Source organism: Myotis brandtii, unplaced genomic scaffold, assembly GCF_000412655.1.
Source record: "Myotis brandtii unplaced genomic scaffold, ASM41265v1 scaffold294, whole genome shotgun sequence".
Taxonomy (NCBI): Eukaryota; Metazoa; Chordata; class Mammalia; order Chiroptera; family Vespertilionidae; genus Myotis; species Myotis brandtii.
In genome coordinates this window covers 197,015-223,625 of record NW_005361238.1, presented here as the reverse complement: position 1 = coordinate 223,625, position 26,611 = coordinate 197,015, and the positions used below count along the sequence as shown (strand labels likewise).

General features: G+C 49.0%; 1 protein-coding gene across 7 annotated transcripts in view; it reads right to left on the bottom strand.

The window, feature by feature from the left end:
- The window catches only part of TET3 (tet methylcytosine dioxygenase 3), an 85,901-nt gene that overhangs the window by 19,064 nt on the left and 40,226 nt on the right, over nucleotides 1–26,611 (bottom strand). For 5 of the 7 annotated variants that reach the window (XM_005869423.2, XM_014542251.1, XM_005869420.2 and 2 more), the window contains 2 exons: nucleotides 15,859–17,989; nucleotides 2,276–2,366 (listed from right to left, as the gene is read on the bottom strand). In XM_005869423.2, coding sequence (XP_005869485.1) covers nucleotides 2,276–2,366; nucleotides 15,859–17,989 — 2,222 coding nt within the window. The remainder of the gene's footprint in view (nucleotides 1–2,275; nucleotides 2,367–15,858; nucleotides 17,990–26,611) is intronic. The other 2 variants (XM_014542252.1, XM_005869424.2) reach the window with 1 other exon arrangement.

Genomic DNA, 26,611 nt, shown 5'->3' with positions numbered 1-26,611 from the left:
CTGTTTTAAATGTTTCATTCTCGTGGACTCAGAGGTGCCCTTTCAATCAGGCTTGAAGTTAGAGACTGGGTCTCTAGTCACCTGCTTTTCTGACGGGCTACTTTGTCTTTTATTTTTAAATTATATTTTATTGATTTTTTACATTGAGGAAGGGAGAGGGGTAGAGAGCCAGAAACATCGATGAGAGAGAAACATCGATCAGCCGCCTCCTGCACACCCCCCACTGGGGATGCGCCCGCAACCAAGGCACATGCCCCCGACCGGAATCGAACCCGGGACCCCCCAGTCCGCAGGCCGATGCTCCATCCACCGAGCCAAACTGGTCAGGGCTTTCTTTTTTTTTAATTTAAAATATTTTTTATTGATTTCAGAGAGGAAGGGAGAGGGAGAGAGAGATAGAAACATCAATGATAAGAGAGAATCATTGATCGGCTGCCTCCTGCACGCCCCCTACTGGGGATCCAGCCTGCAACCTGGGCATATGCCCTGACTGGAATCGAACCCGGGGCCCTTCAGACCACAGGCCGACGCTCTATCCACTGAACCAAACCAGCGAGGGCTCTGATGGGCTACTCTGAATTAAATGTTTCCAGATGGTACAGGATAAGTAAGAGTGATGACAGCAGATGACAGTCCTCCATCCATCTTACCTTTTACTCATTCAGGGATGCTCTGAGTTAGTTCAAAATCAAGTTCCCTGCTATATTAATGACAGGATTCGTCTGGCTACCCTGGTCAGACAAAATTGGGTTCCCAAATTTGTGGAAACTTGCGAACCACTCAGCCTCCGCCCCGCCCCCCCACATATATATGAATAAACATGTTTATGTCTACATAATCTTTGCCTTTACTATTGAAATACTAATGCTTGTTATTAAAAAATGCAGTCAGTACATGTGTATGAGGGAGACACTCTATGCAGTACTTACTAATAAACACTAAGTGTTTTACCTACAATCGATCCAGTTTACCCTCACAACTCTCCACAGCGTGTGTACTTGTCAGCATCTCCATTCTGCAGATAAGGAAAACGGGTCCCAGAGAATTTGAGTGACTTGGCAGTAAGAGGCAGGGCCAGTCCAGCTCCAGTGGCCACATGCTCTCAACCACTGAGCTATTTCACCTCTCCATATACTAGAACTCAGAGCATTTAACATCTGCTGTGGACACCTACCCAGATTTTAAAGTCTTTATCCATACACACTGCTCAAAAAACAAAACAAAAGAGAGTTACTGAGTAAAAACCCTACAGGCTTGAGTTTGAATTGGAAGTGTCAATATAAATTCATGATGTATTTAATCACCAAACAATGACAAAAATGAAAAACCTAAACACACATCTTCGCTCTTTCTACTGAAATGGTCCAGAAACAGCGAGAACCACAGGGGCAATGAGCGTGCCCAACACCCAGAGTCTGTTTTCTAAATCCTTTTATCCCACAATAAAAGGAAGCAGGGTTTCTTGGATACACACACAATGTGAGCCCAAAACATATGTCATATGAGAAGTCAAGAAAGCTATTCAAGACACCTAGGATCAAGTCGAGAGGACTCAGGAGGCAACCACTGGCCAAAGATGTGACAGTACATACCTCCTAGCTGAGGTGCAAAATACTACCTATAAAGTAGTTTTTCAAAAAAGAAAGAAAATACAATCTGTTTCTGATCAAGTCTTTAGCTCTAACTACCAATTTATAGCACATAGGGCAGAAGACCATGTTAAACGATACCACGGAAAGCTAGCAGCAAAATCCAGACCGTGGGAAACTCTATAGGACATACAGCCATTCAACCACACTTCTTCAATAAACTATTTCAAGAAAGAGAGAGAGGAAAAGGGGAGAGGGGGAATCGATGGAGGGCAGACCTATAGAAAGAAAGAAACCCAGAAGTAATAGGGATGAGAGCCCTAACTGGTTTGGCTCAGTGGATAGAGCATCTGCCTGCGGACTGAAGGATCCGGGGTTCGATTCCAGTCAAGGGCACATGCCTGGGTTGTGGGCTCGATCCCCAGTAGGGGATGTGCAGGAGGCAGCAGATCAATGATTCTCTTTCATCATTGATGTTTCTATCTCTCTCTCCCTCTCCCTTCCTCTCTAAAAATCAATAAAAAATATATTTTTAAAAAGTTGGGGTGAGAACCCCACATTCAACCTTCCTCAGCCTGAATATCAATATTCCTTGATATCCAAGGCATGAAAATGAGAGGTGCTTAAAAATCCATATTCTATTAACAACTTGCCCATTTCTCCTTGGACATTTGCACATCACTCACCGCTCCTCCATGAGTTCCCGGATAGAGGCTACCGTGGGGCCAGATCCCAGGTGAGTGTAATACGGACCTTCATCTTTCTCCACTATTTGTTCTGCAGAAACACAGAGGAAACATTAATTGGAGACACCAATTCATCAACATTCATTTGTTAAGACAAACCACCAATAGGAAAATTAATGGTCACATTATAAAATAGGGAATTAAAATGGCTTATAAACATGTGACAATGTGTTCAACCCCATTAGAAACCAGGAAATACAAATTAAAATCACAAGGAAATACCATCACATATAGGCCAGATTGGCAAAAATTTAAAAATATAACCATGTTGGAATTTAGTTTATCACCGTACATATGCTAGACCAGGGGTCAGCCAACCATTCCACTCCAGGTATTTACCCATATGGACTGGAACCAAGGGCCCAACAGTACCTGTACGCCCATGTTCATAGCAGCATTATTCACAAGAGCCAAAGGCGAAAATAGCACAAGTGAACATCAACAGATGAACCAATGTAGCCTAGCCATACAATATTACCCTATGCAATAAAAGCGTAATATGCAAATCAACCGAATGGCCAAACAGCGGAACGACCATCCGGACGACCATCTGGGACCACACTATGAAAGTCACTGGTGCCAGGCCAGCCAAGGGTGCGATGCAATTGGTTGGAGGCCCAGTCATCGCCCCATGATCGCCCCACAGAGGGAGGCCCAGGCCACCGACTGGCGGGCTGCGGCGGGTGGGCAGGGCCTCCCTCTGCGAGGGAAGCCCGGGTCCCAGGTGCTGGAGGGAAGCCGGTGCCGGGAGCCAGGGGAAGAAAGGCCTACTCTTGCACGAATTTCGTGCATTGGGCCTCTAGTTCTCCCCTAAAAAGGAATAAAGTCTGGCGCTTGCTACAACATAGATGAACCTTGAAAACATAATGCCAAGTGAAATAAGCCAGAGACACAAAAGGGAAAATATTGCATGATTCCACTTATATGAAATATGTAGAATAGGCAAATTCATTGAGATAAAACTTAGAGGTTACCAGGGGCTGGGAGGAGTGGGGAAAGAGGAATTATTACTTAATGGGAGTGGGGTTTCTGTTTAGGGTGATGAACAGGCATTGAAGCCCTAACCAGTTTGGCTCAGTGGATAGTGATGGCCTGCAGACTGAAGGGTCCCGGGTTCGATTCTAGTCAAGGGCACATGCCCAAGTTGCAGGCTTGATCCCAGTAGGGGGCGTGCAGGAGGTAGCCAGCTGATCAAATGATTCTCATCATTGATGTTTCTATTTCCCTCTCCCTCTCCTTTCCTCTCTGAAATCAATAAAAATATATTTTTGTATAAAAAGGCTTTGGAATCAGATAGTGGTGATGGCTGCACAATATTGTGAATGTAATTAATGCCACTAAACTGTACACTTAAAAATGGTGGAAAAATGGCAAATTTTATGTTATGTATATTTTACCACAATTTTAAAAAGAAAGGAAAAGTACTGATTCAATATGGATGAACCTCAAAAACATTATGCTAGACAGACACGAAAGATCACATATTGTATGATTCCATTCATGTGAATAGGTAAATGCATAGAAACAGGAAGCATTTTGGTGGTTGCCAGAGGCTGGGAGGAGGGAGAAATGGAAAGTAACTGCTTCATTTAATGGGTTTTTATTCTGAAGTGACGAAAATATTTTGGAACTAGACAGGTGGTGGTTGTACAATATTGCGAATGAACTAAATACCACTGAATTGTTTACCTGAAAATGATTAATTTCATGTAATGTAAAGTTCACTAACTTTTTTTTTTAAATGAAGAAACTATTGATTCACACAACAACATGGATGAATTTTAAATAAACTTATCTAAGTGAAAGAAACAAGACCCAAAAGATGATGTAACAGTAACTCTGGAAAGCAGTATTTTGACTAGATACTTTAAGCCTAAAAACAAAAAGAACTTTATACAAATACTGTACTACAGCTGGGAAGTTTGTTTCATGTCTAAGGAGACATGGCGACTAAATGCAATGTGCTGTCCTGCACTGGGTCCTAGAACAGAAAAGAGACATTAAGTGAGTTTTAAAAACTGAGTTTTAAAAAGGTACCATAATTATGTGAGACATTTATATCAGGGGAAGCTGGGTAAAGGAGAGAGAGACAGGAACTCTCTGTACCAACTTTGTAACTCTTCTAGAAACGTAAAATTATTTCAAAATTAAAAGTTAAAAAAAACAAAAACAAACAAACAAAAATGACGCAGGGGGCCCTAACCTGCTGACCAGGTCCCAGAGGAAATCCTGGCCACGTGCGTTAAAGCACGTACGAGGGTTTTCACAGCAACACTATTTGCAGGAGTCAAAACTGGAAGTGGCTCCTCGTCCAGCAACAGTGGAACGGATAAATGAGAAGTCGCAGAGTCAGCTAAGGGCCTCATCCAGCAACGAGAACTGACAGCTCACAGCACGGTGGCTGAGTACTCCACCACAGCGAGTGAAAGCACAGCACAGGGCAGATGCAGGAAGGTTACGCTGAAATAATACTCAAAACCAGGCTCAGCTACACTATCCTGTTTACAGATCCATCGGTGGTAAAATGACCAGGTTGACATAAAAAGTTGCAGATAGTCAACAATTTTTTACCTAAAAAAAAAAAAAAAAAAAAAAGGCACTTTCATGTGGTTCAACCTCAAGGCAAAGAAAAACAAGGAAAATCACTGTCCCAAGTCAAGAGAGTGGCTACCTCTGAGGGTGGGAGAGGACTGTGATGGGAAGAGCCTCCAGGGGGCGCCTGGGAAGCTGGAAATGGCCTACTTCTTGGTCTAGGACTAGGTGGTTACACAAGGTGTTCATTTTATAAATGTTCATTACACAGTACATGAATGTCTCGTGTTCTTTCCTACACGGTGTACGGAATTCACAATTTTTAAAATGTAAAGAAAATAATGTCATACCTATTCTGTACAGAACATTATGGGGGAAACAAGACAGGATAAAAACCGAATAGGCCCTGAAAAAGTTTCTCATCGAGCTGGGTAGGTAAGACCCACACGTAAGAAGATAACTTAGGGCATTTCAAGTCAACAGAGTAAGAATTTTTAAATGCATGGTGTTGGGACAATGGGGGGGGGGGAGTTTGATCCATACTTAGTACCTTATTCTAAATACATTACAAATGGTGGAAAACTTTTAATTAAAAAAATTAAACTATACAAATATTGGAAGAAAAAGAATGCAAGAGTTTTAAAAATAATCACAGAAGCGGTAAGCTCTTCTCTACATATAACATGAAATTTAGAAGCCATGTACATATACAAAAAAACCCTGATAGATTTAACTAAAGAAAATTTTACAGTAATTACTGCCAAAAGTCAAGCCAAAAGACAAATACCACACTGGGAAGAAATATCTTAACCTTACACCAGATAAAAGGCAAATTTCCTTAATAAATCAAGAACTCCTACAGTGAAATAAGGCCAATCACACAAACGGAAAATGAAAAACAAAAACAAAAAGGATAACAATGGTTCTCTGAAAGGGAAATGAAAGTGGCTCAAGCCTATGTACAGGTACCAGTTTTACCATCAGATGACTCACCATCAAAGTCTGGTAACTCCTTGTGCTGGTGAGGGCTTAGGAAAACGGGCAGCATGGACAGTAATTTAGCAATATACTGAAGTACAACCGCCCAATCCATTTAACTCAGCAATTTCAGAGAATGTCAAATTCTTCTAAGAATTCATTTCTAGGAACTTGGCTCTATTTTCACATGTACAAAATATGTACATACAAGAATACTCACTGCATCATTTGTAATGGCACAATACCGGAAATCTAAATGTCCACCATACAGTAATTACATTATGTGTTATAAATGCATTATGGCGCATCCATATAATAAAATACTAAGCAGCTATCCAAAGGGAATTGGGCAGCTCCAGATAAAAACATGACCTCTAGGTAGTTTAAGTGGGAAAACAAACAAGTTTCAGTATCTATATACATATAAAAAGCCAGCACCTGAACTCCTAAACGAACAGAACTGGTTGCTATGACGCCCACTGTGGCCAGCGAACTGGCCCGATCAGGGGTGAGGCCAGAGGCCAACCTCACGTGGCCACACCCCCCCTTGCCCCCCTGGCTGGCCCTGCCCCTGATCAGCCTTTCCCGCCCCTGATTGAGGGGGGGGCAGCCGGCCAACCCCCCCCAGCCCTTCCCCCCAGCTGACCCCGCCCTATTGCCCCCCTCCCTGACCCCAATAGGGGGCGGGGCCAGCCAGCCAACCTCCTGCAGCCCCTCCCCACAGCTGGCCCCATCCCTGATCAGCTCCCACCACCCCGAATGGCCTGCGGCCCCTCCTCCAGCCAGCTCCACCGCCAATCGGGCCCCCCCACACCAATCGGGGGTGGGGCTGGCCGGCCAACCTCCCCCGGTCCCCTTCTCCTGACAGGCCCGGCCCTGATCCACTGATTGGGGCCGGGCTGGCTGGACACCACCGTGCACGAATTCGTGCACTGGGCCTCTAGTAGTATGTATAACAGGCTAGTTAGTGCACACAATCACACATATATCAGTATATATGTACACAAATGCAAGCATAAAGGTGTATATGCCATTACCCACCCTAACAATAAGTGTAAGAGCAAGTTTGCAATGGTATGTGCAGCCCAGTGAACTGATGGGAGTTGCCTAATAGTTAGGGCTTCCGCTGACGGAGGCTCTCCATCTCCCCCTAATGTCCTAGGTCAGGCTCTGGCCTGAATTATTGTCATGGGTCTCCTAACTGGTCTCACTCCTCCTCCCTCATCCTACCCAACACCACCACTTACACTCTCCCAAACAGAAATCTGGTCATATCCCTTCCTACCGATGACTCCATGCTAAACAGAAGACAGAACCCACATTCCAGACCATAGTGCCCAAGGGCCCCCGTGGAGCTATCGCTGTATACCTCCCAGCCTCGCATCCCGCAACGGCCACCAAGCTCCTTCCGCACAACCAGGCAACATACCTGTGTGTCATGGACAACAGTGCCTTCCTATACTTCTCTCTTTGGAAAACTCATCTCTTAGGGCCTAGTATAAATGCCTCCTTTTCTGTGAAACCCTATTGGACCTCTCAGGCTTGTTTTCCCTGATTCCCAGAGCCTCTTGCATAGAACAAAAACATCAAAGCAAGTATCAGGGGGACACTTTTATTGTTAACATGGAACAGCAGAATGAGCATGGCTTTGTAGGCCGAGACCTGGGCAATGGTGACGAGTTACCTTCCCAGCCTCTCTAACCCTCATGCCTTTCATAGGTCTAAGTGCAGTATTTGGTGCCTTATATGAACTCAATGGGTACTGTTGTCCAGACTCTGCCAAACAAATTGTGTGATTGTAGTCAAGTGACTACAACCCTTATAAGCCTCAAAGCAGTTGAAATAATCTCTACAATATAGAATTGTTGAGTATCAGATGAGATGTGACGTAAGCTACCTCGTACAGTTCAACAAATCAGTACTTAAATATTTCACGAATGAATATTTTCAACTGAAGGATTAAAAATGACTTGCTACAAATATTCACTATTTTGAACTACGAGACAGAGAGACTTATGGGGGATGCCCGTGAAAGGGGGCGGGGAGTAGAGAAGGAGATGGAGGAGGGACAGGGAAAGAGAGTATAAGAATGTCAGTGTTGGAGGTAGGGTCTGAGAGCTCTGTATAGGCACCAGGATATGACACGGCATGCAGAAAATAGAACATGAGAACACGCCAGAACTTCTGGGCTCTATTCCAGGTTCCATTGTCTGGAGAAAAGTCAACGTAATGGATTGAATGCAGGGTCTTACACTGGAGCTAGAACATGATAATGTAGCTTTTTTGGTGACTGCCTTGCGTCCCAAATCAGAAAAACTAAAAACTTACAGTTAAGGACAGAGAAAGGAGATTTTCAAGAAGGTGCAAAACCAAATCTTGGCAACCCCATCCCAATAGCTAGGAAAAAAAAGGTTTGAAAATCCAAAACCAAGCCAACCTGGAAACGGAGTGGTCAGGTTTCTCTGGGAAAGGCCATGAAAACACGAAGGGCAGACAAAGCCCCAACTATCAAACAAAACCAGGCACTCTCTCCCTTTGAGCAGTTTACAAGGCAACCTGAGGACTCGTAACTGGTCTCACTCTTCCTACCTCATCCTACTCAACACCACCACTTACACTCTCCCAAACAGAAATCTGGTCATATCACTTCCTACCGATGACTCCATACTAAACCGAAGACAGAACCCACATTCCATATCATAGTGCCCAAGGGCCCCCGTGGAGCCATTGCTGCATATCTCCCAGCCTCGCATCCCGCAACGGCACCAAGCTGAGCAAAGAGAAAAAGAGGGCCTGTCTGCAACCCTGACTTTCCAAAGAGCATGGATTCTAGATGGGTGGTCTCTGGCCTATCTCTCCGAGCTGGGGCCCCTTTGAGCCTCCACTATTGTGCTTCTCAATCCTGGGAGTTGTATACCCCATGTCATCCTTTATTTCCATTCAGATTGACCTGATCCTGGCAGACAGCCCTTGAAATTCATGTGTTACCATTGGGGCTATTTCTAAATTTCAGTTAATGAAATTTCTCCTCTATTTTTACTTTTCTTTTGTTTTGTTTTTTCCCCCACCTGGTTTCAGGGCAGGGACATTTTGCTATCTTGCTGTTAAGTCACCCTTTTTCCTTTTAGTCCCTGGTATAGTATTTCTTCCTTCTTCATAGAGATAAAGTGACAGAGCAAGAAAACAGCTCAATCCTTCTTCACGAAAAATCTGTTTCACGGCTCACTGTGAGCAGTAAGGGCAGGAGTGAAGCCTTTTCTAAAACACACAGGAGAAAGCTCTGGGGTGGAGCTGGGGAAAGAAAAATCCAATCTTTGACCAACTGGTGATGTGCACTTTGCCCTGCGCACTTAAATTTTATACTCGTTAAAGGGGAAGATACGCTCCGTTCCCCCTCTGCACTCGGCTGGGAGAGAACGAAACGTATCCTCTTCTCTATCAGCTAGAGATACTGAGCAGAAGCTCCTCCTTCCTGCCCAGCAGGAAAAGGGACCCTTAATGTCTGAACAAACCTTCCACCGTTCCCTCTCTCTGCACAGAGACTGGGGCACCCACACGTTCCCAGGGGGACCCTCGTGCCAGGTACAGATTATCGACTGAGGAATTTCTTCTCTTGATGACACTGACACAGAGAGGCAGTCGACAGCTGACGTACAATACTCAGGTGTCAAGATCACACAAAGGTTTCCTTTGTCCACACAAGCCTATAGAAGGCCTCAGTTTCCTGATGGAATGTTAGTGGCCTTAAAGCCAAACGGCTTAAGCTTCTGTAACGAATGAGGTTCTACTTCCACGGCAGTGGATGGCTGCTAGCGTGACACCTCCTGGCAGTCACACATCCACACGAGGGAAGGCAGATGGTTGGGCCTCCCCTGGATCAGGTGTGCCAGATGAACTTCTTTTTAAAATTCAGGTCTCTAAACTCTCAGGTCAGCTGCCTGTACGTCCCTGGGTCGCACGCTAGGTCTGCAGGTAGTAGACGGAAATACCTTTATAACAATGGGCACATGCTCTGATTACAAAGATGAAAGGTAAGGGGATCATGCCTAAACTGATCTGGTGTCTTTGTGGAGTTTAAATAGGGAGGTAGAATAAGGTGGGCCGGTTAACCAAAAAATAGTATGTGGAGAGCTTATCCATAGGCTCAGCACCAGTCTAGATGCTTTAGAAACACAATATTCCGTTCCTGTTTTTTAAATTTTAATTCTCACCCATGGATATGTTTTCATTATTTTCTGAAAAGAGAGGAAGGGGGACCCCAACCAGGGATGGAATCCACAACCTAGGTACGTGCCCTGACCGGAAATCGAACCCACAACCTGTTGGGGTACGGCACGACGCTCTAACCAACTGAGCCACCAGGCCAGGGCAGTCCCTATTTTTAAGGAAGCTGGGATTTAATTTCAAAGACTAGTGCACATATAATAAATAATGTAAGACAAAGGAGAATCCAGCATTAAATCCTGACCCTTCTCCAATACGGGTCCTGCTAGCCCTCTCAAACTCCCACTGTATCTGTTGGTTCTTTAACCTCGCCTCTCCTCAGTTTCTTTCCACATCTCTTCCACACCACCCCATTTCCTTCTCTCCCCGAAATGTCAGTATCCTGCATTCCTAGGTCTCTTCTCCATCTACATATTCATCCTGGTGAACTGTCCCTAATTGAAACGTCAACTCCCATCAGTTTGCTGAAGAACCACCAATTCACAGATCCAACCAGGTACACACCTCCAGACACCTCAACGGCTGCATGTCCAAACTCGCTTCCCTCCCGTATTTCAAATCTCGGTGAACGCCCCCGCCCCCTGTCAGCCAACCTAGAACCTCAGAAGTCACCTGTGACTGCCTCTTCCTCCTTCCTCCCAAATCCAACTGGTCACCAAACCACTTGGTTCTTTTTCTTATTCCTTCTCTTACCACCTACCCCCCTCCTCCTCTCCCTCCTCCTCGATGCCCTGCTTGGTGCAGGCACATATTATTTCTTGCCTGCACTTCGCCTGAGCTTGCAAACTGGTTTCTCTGCCTTTGGTACCATCCCTGCTTCCTACTTCGAAACTCCTGCCACTCCCAATCTTTCATCTAACACACCGGTCACACCAGAACGACTTGCATTTCCCCATGTTTTCTCATCTCCACATCTTCATGTCCCTTTGCCTGGAACACTCTACCTTCTCCCTCTTAATCTATTTCACTTCTACTTATCCTTCAAAGCTCAGATTAGACATCACCTCCTCCAGGAAGTTCTTTCTGATACCCTCCCACCCAGAGTCAGATTCCCCACCTTTATACTGGTGTCCAAATAGCCTATTGTCCTTAAAAAATTTTTTTTTATTTAAACGATGAAGTTCCTCTTTATCTCAAACTGAACGCAAGAGGGGAGGGAAGGTTACATTCTCATAAAAACTACAGGAAGTAGATTTCACAGGGTTGTAAACAGAGGAGTCTCTGTGTCCCCCCATTCAGAACTGTGGTCCATACCAAAGTAACCCCGTGGGTCCTGCTGTCGGCCACCTTTGCAGGACAAGATCCCTCCCTCAGCCAAACCTTCTCCACATTCCAGGCAAATGAGATTATTTTTCTTATATTGGTCTTTGGCTACTTTTTTGGGGGCAGGATGACCAACTGGATAAAAATACAGCATTTCTTTGCAGGCAACCCCTAATATCTCTGTCTCCTAATCTGTTTACAGCTGCCTGTGGGCTGTGCCTCAGAGAGATCAGGACAAGACTTAAAAGTTTACACAGACCTGTTTCCTTATCTATAAGATGATAAGCAGATGATCTCAAAGGATGCTTTTCCCACTACAATGTCCTCTGGACTCGGCCCCTGTCCTAAACTGGCTCTCCTTGTGAATCTCCCCACTTCTGAGAACAGATAAACTACAAAAGGGCCCGGCCAACAGTCCTGTGCTGGTAAGTTCTCTACAGCTCACTGTCCTGCCTCTGACAGTACCTACAGGATGGGTCAGGGTGGTCAGCAGGACCTCAGTTTGCCTCAAAGTAACTCACTGTAGAACTTCAACATGTGCTATGTTTTCTCAAACCTGAACGTATCACACTACCTTCTGTGGTAAGGCGTGTTCTCTCACGACTTTTATTTTTATTTCTTTAAAGCTTCAAAGAGTGCCTTTAATTCTAGCATTTCCAGATTCAGAGAACAAGTCCATATGAAATCCATCCATACCTTCAGAAACCCCTGGTCTTCATAAAAGGCTGAAACAATGCTCTTGGTGTTTGGGTTTTTGGTTACCTGGTGATGCCCATATTGGCCAAAACTGCTTATTTGGAAAAAATCACCATATACCTTGAATACTACACTCTTTTGCTATGCTATAAAACCTCTTTATGCTTTTATTTTTTTAATGTTTTTTTAAGATATATTTTTATTGATTTCAGAGAGGAAGGGAGAGGGAGAGATAGAAACATCAATGATGAGAGAGATCATTGATTGGCTGTCTCCTGACCGCCCCCTACTGAGGATCGAGCCTGCAACCTGGGCATGTGCTCAGAACTGAACCCGGAACCCTTCAGTCCGAAGGCCGACACTCTAACCACTGAGCCAAACTGGCTAGGGCTCTTATGCTTTTATAAAGTTGTTTCTATAGTACTTATTGATCACTTATTGTGAGCACTTCATGGCATCTCCAAATTTCACTGTCACGTCGATGGGAATTCTTCTTTACACGGACATGCAGTCTGCATCCCTCTACCTGTCCCTGCTGAGGGGTGAGTTTGTGAAACAGAAGATGGTTCCCACCTGACATGAATCCCAGCGTGAGCAGCTTTATTCCTAACCCCTGGCCTCAGCCCGAGTTCACAGAGACAATTCTGCCAACACCGGTGGACGGAAGGCCCTGTCCAGACGTGGGGTCCTGACATTTCTGGAAAATAGGGTGGCTTTCCCTCAGCATCTCCAGAAACCAACTCCAAGTGAGTCCCTTCTTCTCTGGCCCTCTCCATTCCTACTGCCACTGTTTGAGTTAGGACTCATTTCTCAACTAAACCATCTCAGTCCCTGTATGACATGGGGTAAGAGGCCAACTGCCTGGGTTCAAATCTCACTCCCACCATTGCTAGCCTATGGCCTGGGTAAATTACCCCACCTAACCTCACTCTCTTCATTAAGATGGGACTACAGTACGAACAGTCCCCACCTCACATACATGTTATGAGCCTTGAACGAGATGGTGACTGTTAGGTACTTGGCACCGTGCCTGGTCCGCAGCAGGGTTTCATTATTTTTATTATTCTCTATTTTTTTTAAACCTAGGTGAGATGATCATGTATATATTCTTTGTGCCTGCTGTTTTCACTGAATGTTTTCCCATAATTTAACATTTGACAACACAGCTGGTAGATTTGGTTCTAATTCTGTTTAGCATTAGACACGCCTGCAGCAATAAATGATTGGCGGTTCGAATCTCCGCCCCCTTTATCGCTTCCCAGTGCCCCTGTCCTTCTCATCTGCCAAGGCAGCAGCTGTCAGTGCTGCCAGCGCCGGGGTTTCTCTGGTGCTGACAGCCTGCACTTTTGCTCACGAGCTTCAAAGCTGCCGCGGGTGGGGGTGGGATGGGGGCATCTGGTGCAAGGAAGGCAGGACCTGAGGGGTCAGGTCCGCCCAGTGCCACTGGTCTCACATCCCATAGCCTGCTCCTTGCTGCCCTAAGACTGTGCTCATGCATTCCTCAGCCTGGGGTCCCTTTCTTGTCTCTTCCCATCTGTGTTCACTGCATTTTGCAAGACCCAACTCTGAACGAGAATTTGTTAAATGAAACATCACCCTCCATAATGATAGCCCGCCTGGTGCTTCAGAGACTCTCACGGTTCAGCCGCTGCCACAGGACAGCACAGGTCCCTGGCGGACACCTGCTGAACGGGCGACTGAATATTGTGTTGTTTCTTCAAACAAACCCCAAGTCCTTCAGCGGTGAACTATTTCTCTTAATTTTTATTCCTATCAGCAGCTAGCACAGAGCTAATCAATACGGATTGATGCATCGTGCACAATTCCTTTAGAATACGTAGGCTTTTACTTCCGCCTCTTGCCTTATCGCATTCCACAGGCTCGACGACAGCTAACGCTTTCAGAGTGCGCGCCAGGCGCCCGGCATGGCCTCAGCGCTTCACGCATACTAACTCATTGACTCCTCACGACAGCCCCGGAAGCAGGGATGGAATTAGAACTCATATTTTAAGAAAGCTAGTTTGATCAAACACAATGCCCACATAACTGAACCTGACAATTAAAATATCTATGAAGGATCAGCTGTGTCCTACGTGCCGGGTAAGGATACTTCCTGGCCTGGAGGGGGAGGAACACCGAGACCGCGGCAGCGGGGACGGGTACGTACACACACGACAAGGCCAAGGGAGCCCAGCTCCCGTGACCAGAACAAGCCTCTCCCAAACGCTGGCAAACAAGAGGCCCTCAAAGTCGCATCCTCATCAGGCAGGTCCAGGCTTAGGCCTCGGTGGGAACCACAATCCCGGGCACGTCTGTGAGCGTCCGGAGGGCCCGGCCCATCTGTTCGCTCCCGGACAGAAGCCCTGGGCCCACTCTCCCTTGCTCCCCAAGTGGGTCCTCGTCACCGATGCTTCTGCCGGCACCCCAGGAGTCTGGGGAAGCTGGACGGGCAGGACAGCCCAGCTCCTCCTCATCGGCAAGAACTCAACATGCTCCTCACCAGCATCAACGTCGTTTTTGGTCAACATCCGAAACACACGTATCTTCTAGGGCAGTGATGGCGAACCTTTTGAGCTCGGCGTGTCAGCATTTTGAAAAATCTTAACTCTGGTCTGGTGCTGTGTCACATATATAGAAATTTTTTGATATTTGCAACCATAGTAAAACAAAGATTTATATTTTTGATATTTATTTTATATATTTAAATGCCATTTAACAAAGAAAAATCAACCAAAAAAATGAGTTCGCGTGTCACCTCTGACACGCGTGTCATAGGTTTGCCATCATTGTCCTAGGGAACACTCCACAAATACCAGAGAACTGGAGTCTGAAGCGGACCTGGAGCCAGTGTATCAGTGACCCCAGCGCCCCCCTCCGCTGACCGCCCCCACCTGCCCCAGACAGCGGAAGTCCATGGGCGCGGTCCTCACAGGCCCGGGACTGCTCTTACTCTGGAAGGCAAGACACCAACCAACCCCTCCGTGCTCTCACACACACCATAGCTTCAGCCACCACCTGGACGCTAACTACATCCCAACCCCTAACCCAGCTTCCAGTTTCTCAGCCCCTTCAAACTCAGCTCATCCAGACAGAACTCATCGCCTCGCCTCCAAACCTGTGTTCTCAGGGACCATCGCCCTGGTGGAGACCTGGGTTGTCCTCATCCCCACATTCCCTCCTCCTCAGAGGCCCTCCAACCCACTCACTCTTTCAGTCCAGACTCTTGTGATTTCTTGCCTGGCTCAAGACACCTTCCTTACAGGTCCCCGCACCAACCCTTCCTCTCCAGCCCAGGCCGGAAGAGTGTTGCAGAAGCAGAAGGTCATCACTTGCTTTAAAGCCCCCAGAAGCTCACTAGTACCTATGCAATCAAGCCCCACGCCCAGCCTTGGCTCACTGGCCCCTGCCTGCCTCTCAAGCTGCCTTTTGTTATCCCACACGCCCTTCCCTTTTTGCTCCTCCCTGGGCAAGAACGGTCCAAATAAGCCCCACCCCCTCACAGGCACCAAGCTCAGGCTCCAGAACCAGCACCACCTCCCACAGGAAGGCCTCCACGGTGCCTTGACCTCAATCTGCGTGACAAACCATCGGTGCCTACCTCTACGGACGGACGGGGACATGCCTGCGTGAACCACAAAGCATCAGCATTCATCTCCTTCGATGCCTTCTCCACTGGCCTGTGAGCTCACTTCTGCGTCCCCAGCCCCCAGCCCCCAGCCCCCAGCGGGGTGGCTGGCACACAGGAAGTGTTTGCCAGATGAAAGACAGAGCCCCAGGAGCCCACGCCTGGGCTGCAACCCTCTGCCCGCCCGACCCCCAGGAGGCATTACCGACACAGTCGCAGGTGGGGAACTCGGCCTGGGCTCTCTTGGCAGGTGTGTCCAGCAGACTCTTGGTAGGTGTGTCCAGGTACTTCAGCGGCGACTCCAGGAAACCACTGAGGGTGGGTGTGAGTGGGTTCTCGGCCTTGGTGGGTGTGGCCTCCTGGCCTCCCTCCTCTGAATGGAAGCAGGTGGTTGAGAGCACCGTCACAGCTCCTGAAGACTCGATCTTGATTTGCTTGGGGGAGCGGGTAGCCAAAGGGCTATCGGGGGCTGGGAGACACATTGGCTGGTTCTCGGGGTCCTGAACGGGCACATTCGGGGGGCCAGGAAGCCCAAAGCTATCCCCAAATTCAGCTTCAAACTGCCGGATGAGCTCTTCCAGCTTGTCATCGGCGGGGGGAAGAGGGCCAGCAGAGCCTGTCTGCAGGGTTGCCATGGGGCTGGGGGACCTCATTTCCTGAGTAGGGGGCAGCAGGCTGTCCCCGGAGGGACTAGGTGCAAATAGCGCAAGAGAAGGTTCTGGGGGCAGGGGGACAGCAGAGCCCTGCGAGGCAGGGGCGGGGGCAGGTGGATGTGCCTGCGCATCCTCGGTGGCCGGGGGCCTCAGCCCTTCCAGGACAATCTGCCGCAGAGGCGGGAAGAGAGGCTGCGCTTCCCGGGGCCTGGACTTCTTGATCTGAATGGGCTTCCGGACACTGGGCTTACTCCCGGGAGTGGCTTTCTCCGTTCCCAGGGCACCTCCAGCGGGTGTCAGGGGCTTCTTCTTCTTCTCTTTGGGCGGTCTGTCCGGAGGCCGAGGGACAGGTGAGCTGGACGGTGCCCACCAGCCGAGAGCAGGAGGCTCCGAGGAAGCGGGGAAGGAGGCGTTCTGGGCCTGGTCCAGGAAGAGGCTGCGCTTATGGTGGAGGTGCTGCTGCAGGGCGGCCTGGGCCTTCTGGTGGGCGCTCGGCTCCGGGGATGGTGTGGGGGCCTCCCTTTGGAGAACGGGGGATGGGGCTGGCGAGGAGGAGGGAGCCTCAACCTTGACTTTGGGCTTGGTGGGCAGGGCCTCGGGCCGTTTGAATACTGACTGGATATAATCACTGGCACTGCCCAACAGCTGCTCCAGCTCAGCCATGGGGTCGGGGCTTGGGCGAGGCATGGGCCAAGAGCTCCGGGGAGTTGCTGGTGGGGTGTCGGTGCCCCAGGCTTCGGGAAACTCTGTTCTAGGAGTTGCTGGGGGGAAGGCAGGGCTCTCAGGAACAAAGGGTGGGGGCTCTTCGGGGGGGACCGCAGGCCACGAGGGGGCCCGGAGGTAGGACTGGGGAGATCTGAAAGGGGCGGCAGGAGGGGACAAGGCTTCAGGAAGCGGGCAAGAGGCCTGGGAGGCGGAGTGAGAAGGCTGAGGGAGGGCGGAGGAGAGCTGTGTGAGGGCTTCGATGGCGATGGCGGTCTGCAGGCTGATGTTTTTTTCCTTGGCGATACTCAGGGCGTTCTGGGACAGAGGCAGGCCCTCTGGGGGAGGTATCTGGGGGACCTCAGAGCCGAGGAGTGGCCTGGTGCTGGGTGCTGGGAGGCTGGCCTCACTGGGGGGCAGAGTCCCTGGGAGCCTGGGCCGGTCCTCCCCTCCCTCCACGACCACAGACTTGATCTTCCCCTCCAGCCACTCGAGGTAGTCAGGGCATTCCGGGCCATCGCAGGTGCAGTTGGGTGGTTTCATGCCATGCCGCGCGAGGGCCAGGGCGGTCTGCAGCGTGTCGAGGTCTTCGCTGCCAGCAGAGCAGCTCTCGGGCCCTGACCGGGGTCCCCTGCTGTTGCTCCCAGCCTCGCGATTCATCTCACGGTTGAAGGTTTCATAGAGCCGGGTGCTAAGGGCCCCGTAAGAGGACACGGCTTCGGCCACAGCCGAAAAGGCCACCAGGTCGTGGGCATCTTCCAGGCGAGCGGTGTGAGCTGGGCCTGGGGTAGCGTCCCAGTCGGGCTTCTGGTCTACTCGCCAAGGACCTCCAGCCCCCAGCAGGCTGGGTCCAGCGGGTTCTCTAGCACCATTGACCGGCGCCCCTGAGGCGCTTAGCTGCCTGGAGTCCCCATGGTACACTGGCCCTGAGTCCATCTGACCTGGAGCAGGTCCATCAACTGGGCTGAGCTCGGAGCCTGTCTGGAGAGAGAGAGAGGAAGAAAGGGGAAAAGATGAGTCATAACATTGGAACAGCGTATTCTGCTTCCCACCACTCAGATGCACACCTGAACCCTGCTTTTCTGGCAAACTCTCTGCCCCTGACATACCCTGAACCTCGGCTCATGGCCCCCCGTCTCCTTTCCCCGCCAGCTGCACCCGTGAAGAGAGAAGGCAGATCTTTAAGGGCTCCTGGCACGGAATTCTGAATGTTGCTCAGACGTTTTGTAGCCTCAGACCCATCACACTGACAAGGCTGCCCTGACACTAAGCATTTGTTAAGGACACACAGAAAGGCCTGTAGCTCCCAATGCCCCAGGTGACGCCAGGGCCATGTTGGTTTTATTTTATTTTTTTGTCAGAAGAGAAAGGAGGCTACCCGAGCACACCAGGTGACAATGTGCTATAAGTGTGAAACATGCGTGACATATCTGACCAGGTCAGGGGTCCTCAAACTACGGCATAGTTTTTTTTTTTAAACTATAGTCCGGCCCTCCAACGGTCTGAGGGACAGTGAACTGGCCCCCTGTTTAAAAAGTTTGAAGACCCCTGGACTAGATGAACACACTTAGCCAGGACAGGGGGTCAGCCAGAGCTTCTCAGTGGGAAGGAACCCACAGTTCTTTCCTTTACCCATCACTGTGCTTCCTTAAGCCCAGTGTCAGGCCTGAGGGAAACACTGACGACCTGACCCGGCATGTGTTTTGCCCCCTGATGAGCCAGTCCTGTGGGTGACAAGCCCGTTACTGCTTCTTTCCTTTACCCATCACTGTGCTTCCTTAAGCCCAGGCCCAGGCCTGAGGGGAACACTGACGACCTGACCCGACATGTGTTTTGCCCCCTGATGAGCCAGTCCTGTGGATGACAAGCCCGCTACTGCTTAGAGCAACGGTTCTCAACCTGTGTGTCGCAACCCCTTCGGGGGTCGAACGACCCTTTCACAGGGGTCACCTAAGACCATCGGAAAACACATATATAATTACATATTGTTTTTGTGATTAATCACTATGCTTTAATTATGTTCAATTTGTAACAATGAAAATACATCCTGCATATCAGATATTTACATTACGATTCATAACAGTAGCAAAATTACAGTTATGAAGTAGCAACAAAAATAATTTTATGGTTGGGGGTCACCACAACATGAGGAACTGTATTAAAGGGTCGCAGCATTAAGAAGGTTGAGAACCACTGCACTATAACCTCTGAGCCTCAGTTTCTTCGTCTGTAAAGTGGGAGGGGGTAGAGTAACAGTGTCTAGGGGGGGGGGGGGAATGGCCATAAAGTACGTCACTGGGACGATGGATGAAATCTGAATTTGGATACGAAGAAGACCATACTGTGTCCACCTGAGTCTTCTTGACTGGAATCATCACACCCTGGTCCTTGTCCTTAGGACACACACACTGAAGTGCTTATGAGTAAAATTTCACAGTATCTCCAGCTTAATCTCCAATGGGTCACAAAAGAATACAGTCACCAGCCACTTCATGGTGGGGATATGCTCTGAGAAATGTGTCAGTAGGTGATGCTGTCATTGTGCAAACATTATCGTGTGCACCTGCACAAACCTAGATGGTGTAGCCTACTACACACCCAGGCCATATGGTATACCCCCCGCATTCGCATATGGGGCCCATCGTTAACCGAAATGCCATGCAGTGCATGACCGTATATCCATATGTAAAAATAGATAGGCACAGAGAAGATGATAAAGCCAGTAAGGCAAAATGTAAAAAAGTGTGGGTCTGTGGGAGTCCCCGATACTCTTCTTGCACCTTTGTTAAAGTTTTAAAGTTCTATCAAAATAAATAGTTGCGTGGTGATGGTGACTGTGGGCAGGGAAGCGGGAGAGCGCTGGAGGGGGAGGGTGGGGCCAGTGTAGGCCCTTTCAGATTCCCAGCTCAGACAGGCCCCAAGGCTTGTACCCCTCCCCAGTTTCTGCCTCAATCGCCACTCCCCCGGGGTTCAGCAACCACGTTCTGGGGATGCGCCTCACTAGCTGCCCTCTGTCTGAACCTCTCAGCTGACCTCCATGAACTCCAACCCCTGGAATGGGAGGCAGCTCGTCTACAATGGAACTGAACCCCCTCCCCCCCACCTCCAGCAGCTCTTGCTCCAACCCTCCGATTTCTGCCAGTGTCCCTGCACTCACCAATGTCCCCAACCCAAACATCGTCCAGGCTCTTCCAACACACCGGGCACCAGACCCAAACAACTCTACACATGGATGCCTCTCTATCCCTTCTCCTCCCTTTCTGTTCCTGCTCTCCTCATTTGGGCCTTGGTGTGTATGCACATTTTTATTTTATTTATTTTTTGTATGCATATTTTTAAATTTTCCAACCTGACAGTGGCTCCTTTAAGCAACTCTACATACCCAAGTCCCTCCCCCTCAAACACAGAATCTTTTCTCCTACAATCTATTGTTGATCATATCTCACCCTCCCTCAACACCCCCAGCCACCAATTTCACAACTCTTCCCTACTCAGCCCTCACATTTTGAAACTACCATTTGCATGCACCCAGTGCTTAGCGTGTGTGACGGGTTTTATTTTCCAAAGATGGCCACCACAACCTTCTATCCCACATGCCTCCCTCCGCTTGAATCCAGGCGGGCCTGTGACAATGGTGGAAGTGACACTACATGGCGTTTAAAGCTGGACTACACAAGGCCAGACAGCTTCTGTCTGGTCTCTTGGGACTCTTCCTCTTGGAGCCCAGCCACCGGGCTGTGAGGAAACCCAGGCCGCACGGAAAGGCCGCATGTAGGTGCCCGGCTGACAATCCCGGCTGGGGTCCCAGCCAGCAGCTGGCATCACCTGTCAAACGTGTGAGCGAAGAGGCCCTGGGAGGATTCCAGTCCAGCCTGCGTGTTGCCACTAGCTCTGGAGCCCTCCCAGCTGATGCCTTAAACATCAAGGAACAGAGACCAGCTATCCCCACTGTCTCCGTTCTGATTCTGGATCTACAGACTCTGAGAGCATAACACAATGACTGCTGTTTCTTTGCCACTACGTTTTGGGATGGCTTCTTACCGAACAATAGACCAGATCGATTATTTTAGGAACATTAACAAGTTTATAAGGTGAAAGGCAAGAAAAAGCCCTATAAACAAACACACACCCCTAGAGCATATCAGTGCAGTAGAAACAGTCTATACAAGGGTCATGGTTGGGGGGGAGGGGCACAGGGGGAGGAGCACAGGGGGAGGAGCGTCACTTCTCTCTGGGAGGGTGAACGTGTGTTGACAAAGGTTTCACCTCGAAGTAACCTTCACGATGAGGCTCAGAAGATGGGCAGCGGCTCTGGAGGAGGGGGAGGAGGAGGAATTCCGGGTGGGGGACCGAGCATTGCAAAGGCACGGAATCCTCAGGCCTGGCAGCCTGGGGAAGGGCAAGCTGTTGGGCATATGGGGAGCATCCAGTGTGGGGACAGCAGGTGTGTGGCTCACAGCGTGAATACAATAGAGCGATTTCCATTTCAGGATGGGCACTCAAGTGTCCCAGCAGAACAAGGACTGCAGAGGTAAAGGTTGGGGCCTAAAGGCTATTGGGGAGACTAACACCACTCCCCAGGTCTGTGATAATAAGGGCCTGGATGAAGGCAAGAGCAGAGAGCCAGGGGCGAAGCGTAGTCTGCAGACAAATGAGTCCATGTAGAGGGTGAGACAGGGAACAGAATCAACCCGCTCCTGACAAAGTCCCCCTTGAGCAGTCCTGCCCACCACAGGGTCTGAGCCCGAGCCTGCAGCCAGCACCCCTCCCGTCGGGGACCCCTTCCTTAGAGGGCATGGCCAGCTACACTGGGAGCGCCTGAGGGCCAAGGCTTCCATCACGCCTTCAGACCCTCGTGGAGGGCTCCTGTGTGTTCAGAATGAACCGCGGCTTCTTCCTCCGGACCCCGGCTGGTACAGCCTCTGCACCACAGCACTCGGAGAGGACGGCCACAGAGCTCTGGGCGGAGTGAGCGGCCTCCTCTGTGATGGCCCTTGTCCTTGTACACGCTCAGAGGCCTGACACGGCCAATGCCATCAGGAATGCCTTTGCCACACGGGACTCGGGAACCTGACAACTGATCTTGGAACAGCCCGCCCCCCGCTCCGCAGAGAGGCCGACCAAGGTGTCAGCTCTGGCCCGTCTTACACCACCCTGCCCTGCCCTCCCCGAGCCCTGCACGCCAGCCTTCCCAGGTCTCTTCCTGTCCACAGGATCCCCAAAGGGCTCTGGCCCATTCAGGCTTGGTCTTGCCCAGGATGAGGGTGCACTTCCCTCATCTGGGGACAGAAGGGGTTTGTAACTGGAAGACGAGCGGAGTAAATGCTCTCTTCAGACCCAAGAGACCCGACCCTCAACCTATTCGAGAAGAGTTGACATGTGCACACAGCATCACCAACCCCAGCCCCAGCTTTCCCGGGGGGTCCAGGAACCTCCGTTGGAATCTGTCCCTGCACCCTGCCTGGTCAGGACTCCCAAGGCCCCACCTGCTCTACAGCCAACTCCTTCCTTAAGCTCCTCAATCCCCACAGCTGGCTCCCAGACGTCCACAGGCTCTCAACAACGGCCTGCCCTCCCCACCGAGGGACTCCCAAGGCCCTCGGATGCCAGTCAAGGCTGGAGAAGTGTGGAACGCCACTCCCTAGACACCTCTTTTGGTCCATAACACTAGGAGAGCTATAGAAACACCACCCGGTTTTCCAAGTCTTTCCCGACTCTGAGGAGCAGCAGATCAAAGCTAGATCAGCACTCCCCTATGAAAGAGAAAGGGAAGGGATGTGCGAAGTAAAGACTGCTATCTTGAGATCAAAGTCCGCATGGACCATCCCTTCCTAGGGCCGCCAGGAAAGGGGAAGTTCTCGGAGCACGGAGTCCCCAGGGCTGCTCTGCTGGCCCCCAGCAGTTAGGCATCACTGTAGGAGGAACAGGTGCTAGAAGGTGTTTTCATCCATGATGAACAAGTCTGCAGTCAGCCTGCCAGTGGCCAGGAAGCAGGCCGGTCTGGGCACATCCCCTACAGGGGAATCTCCAAGAGTGAATTCTCAGGGGACCAAGATCGCGGTGGCTGCTCCCCACCCAGCTGCCCAATGAACCCCACCCAGTGCTTTCCTGGCCCCCAGCACCACGGGCTCAGCTCTTCCATCCCGCCAGCCACTGGCCCAGGAGCTGGGCTTTGCCCCGGTCCTAAAGGCTCAGCACCACCTCCACGCAAACCCCATCCTTCTTCCCCTCCCCCAAATGGACAGCCCCCCTCCTCTAACAGCACATGGCCTGTATTCATGGCATAGTCTGTCTAGATTTGATCCATTATTCATGTCCTCAGAGGATCTGGGGTTTATTGATGAAAAAGCTGAGAGAGGAAAGAGACTTGTAGGGGAACCCCTAAGAGGATGTGCACACTGGCCCGTGTTGTGCAAGCGAGAGTGCGTGTACACTGCCAGCCGGTCCTGTGTCTGCACTCTCCACACCCAAACCTCTCTGCAGATAGCAAACCTCGGAGGGTCATGTCTAACTTCTCGAGGCTGTCATGTGCGGGCAGAGAGTATTCTTGTGTGAGGTGAGGGGAGGAACTAGTTCCTGTGGTTACTATGTACATATCAGTAAGACATTTTCCTCCTACAAAATGGACAAACAGAGCAGATCTCACACAACAGCTAGGGTGATGCCCAGGAAAAGGCTGGACCGAGGCCAAATTCCCTGAGGCCATCATAGCAGTCAGAAGCATAGGGCTGTGACTGTTCATGCCTTCTGACCCAACAGTAATTAATACGGTTTCAGGGACGACAGGAAAAGAGGAGGGGGGGACTAGGAAAAGTCTCCACATAACTCTGATAAAACACTTTTGTCACGTATCGAATTATTATGCTAATCACTGCACACTCATTTGTCTCCTCCAATCATAACAAACTCCTACAAGGTAGAGACTTATCTCTATTGATGAGGACACAACACAGAGAGGTTAAGTAACTTTCCCAAGATCACACAGGAATCCAGAAGAGCACAGCCATTTTTAACCACTAAGTACCACTCTTAATCTCACTTCAGGAAATGTAAACAAAAAATATATAAGAAACAGAAGAAATAAAAAAGTTACATGTGCCAAAGATTTTCCCAGAAGCATTAATAGTAAAGAATTACAGGTAACCTAAGCACCCTACGATAGGGGAATGGTTTTTAAATATTTCATTATAGTTCATGAAAAGAGAATGGGAAATAAATATCTGAAAAGAATACTCACTTCATTAGTAATGAGAGAAATACAAAATAAAGCCACTGTGAGATTCTATTTTATACCCAGTATACAGAATTTAAGAGTAAGAATGTTTAGTTCCAATCTTGCCCCCACTGCTTACTAGCTCTGTGACTTTGGGCAATTTACTTACCCTCTCTGTGCCTCATTGCTTCATCAGTAAATTTTTGGTTTGAACAGTTAACCTTTCTGTGCTTTACTTCCTCATCTGAAAATTGGGGATTAATAATAGTACCTAACCTCACAGGGTTGTCATGAAGATTAAACAAATCAATATCTGAAGAACACTAACAACACTTACCAGCTACAAAGTAAGCACCATAAAAGGGCATTTCAGTTTACCACCAAGTGCTGGTGGTGTTTAGCAGAAACTTTTTCTAATACACCACTGGCAGGGGCATAACGGAGCAACCATTCTGGAAGGGTCTGTGGGGTTACCTTCTACTGTTGAACATTCATGTATCCCATGGTTCCACAATTCCACTCCTGGAGAAACTGTGCACACACGCATCAGGAGCTGTGTGCACAATGCTCACAGCAGCATGATGCATGACAACCACATTGTAGACATATCTGAAGTGTCCACCAACCACAGAATGGACAATGAAATATTTTACAGCAGTGCGAATGAATGAACCACAGGAATATGAATGAACCTCAGAAACTACACTCAAGTTGGAAAAAAAAAAAAGCAAGCTTCGCACAGGCCAGTGTGGCTAAATGGTTGAGCGTCAACCAATGAACAAGGAGATCACGGTTTGACTCCCGGTCAGGGCACATGCCAGGGTTGCGGGCTCGATTCCCAACTGGGGGCTGGTGCAGGAGGCAACCAATTGATGGTTCTCTCCATCACTGATGTCGATGTCTCTCTCTCTCTCTCTCTCTCCCCCTCTCCCTCTCCCTCTCCCTCCCTCCCTCCCTCCCTCTCTGAAATCAGTAAAAAAGATTTTTTTTAAAAAAAGCAAGTTCCAAAAGATTATAATCTGCCCATTCTGAAAAGCTCAAACAAAAAATTAAATGTATCATATAAATATAAAGCATTAAATTAAAACTTTTAAAACTTGTTTGAGATTTTCCTCACTTCTTAAAAGTAAGGGAACGATAAACACAAAAGTCAAGGTAGTGGTTAACTCGAGGTGAAAAGGGGGCACAGGCTGGGGAAAATACCCACCTTTCAGTTAGTTGGCAACATTCTAGTTCTTAACTTGGGTAGGGAGTTCACATGTGTTTATTATTATTTTTCATCTGTTTAACATGCAGGCATACCTCAGAGATACTGCAGGTTTGGTTCCAAACCACTGCAATAAAGAGTGTCATATCTTTTTGGTGGAGGATCTTGTCTTCAATTAGTAAAAAAATAAAGGGGAAAAAAAAAAAAGGGGGGGGGGGGTGGCCAGTGTGTTCAATGGTTAGAGTGTTGGCCTGTGCACCGGAGGGTCAAGGGTTAGATTCCCTGTCAAGGGCATGTACCTGGGTTGCAGGTTCCATCCAGGGCCCTGGTCAGGGCACATGGGGGAGGCAACCAATTGATGTATCTTTCTCACACAGATGTTTCTCCCTTCCTCCCTCCCTTCCACTCTTTCTAAAAATCAATGGAAAAAATATCCTCGGGTGAAGATTAACAAAAATAAATAAATAAGAAGCAACATCTGTGAAGCTCAGTAAAGCAGAGCACACTAAAATGAGGCATGCCGGGTGTATGTTTCAAATTACACATCAGAAAAATTACACTGTATACTATTTCATCAGTGAAGGTAGAACTGCTTAAAATGATATAGAATAAGGACACATTAAAAACAGGAAAACGTCTTAAATAAGAAAAGGAAACCCGAGAATATCCCTGTACTGATGCTGAGGGTTTTTATGACAGGGGAAGTGTTTACACTATTTGAAGTGGAAAAAAAGAAACAGGATTCAAAATGTTGCCCAGCTTAAGAATTCCATGCCATTAACAATGCGCACACAGCACGCGGAGGGGAAATGCGCGGAAACGTTAGTAGCGCGTGAGCAGCCGTGGTTCACAGCCTACAGAACGCGGAGCAGGCCTTTCACTTCTATCCGGGGAGGGGCAGCTGAAGAATAGAGTTACCTCCACCCCACCCGACCCTCTGCACAACTCTGCCTGCCTCCAACAAGCACTGAAGGGCGCTTCGGGGAGAGCAATTCCTGGGTGACTTTTCTTTCTTGCTATTCTTGTTGCTAGAGAGTTGTTTGTGTTACAACACACACACACACACACACACACACACACGCGCACGCACACATGTGCGGAAAGAAGAAATATTCTGCAAGCTGAGTGTCTGGTCGAGGTGGGGCACTGAGCCTGAAAACATCCCCCCCCCCCCCCCACCCCC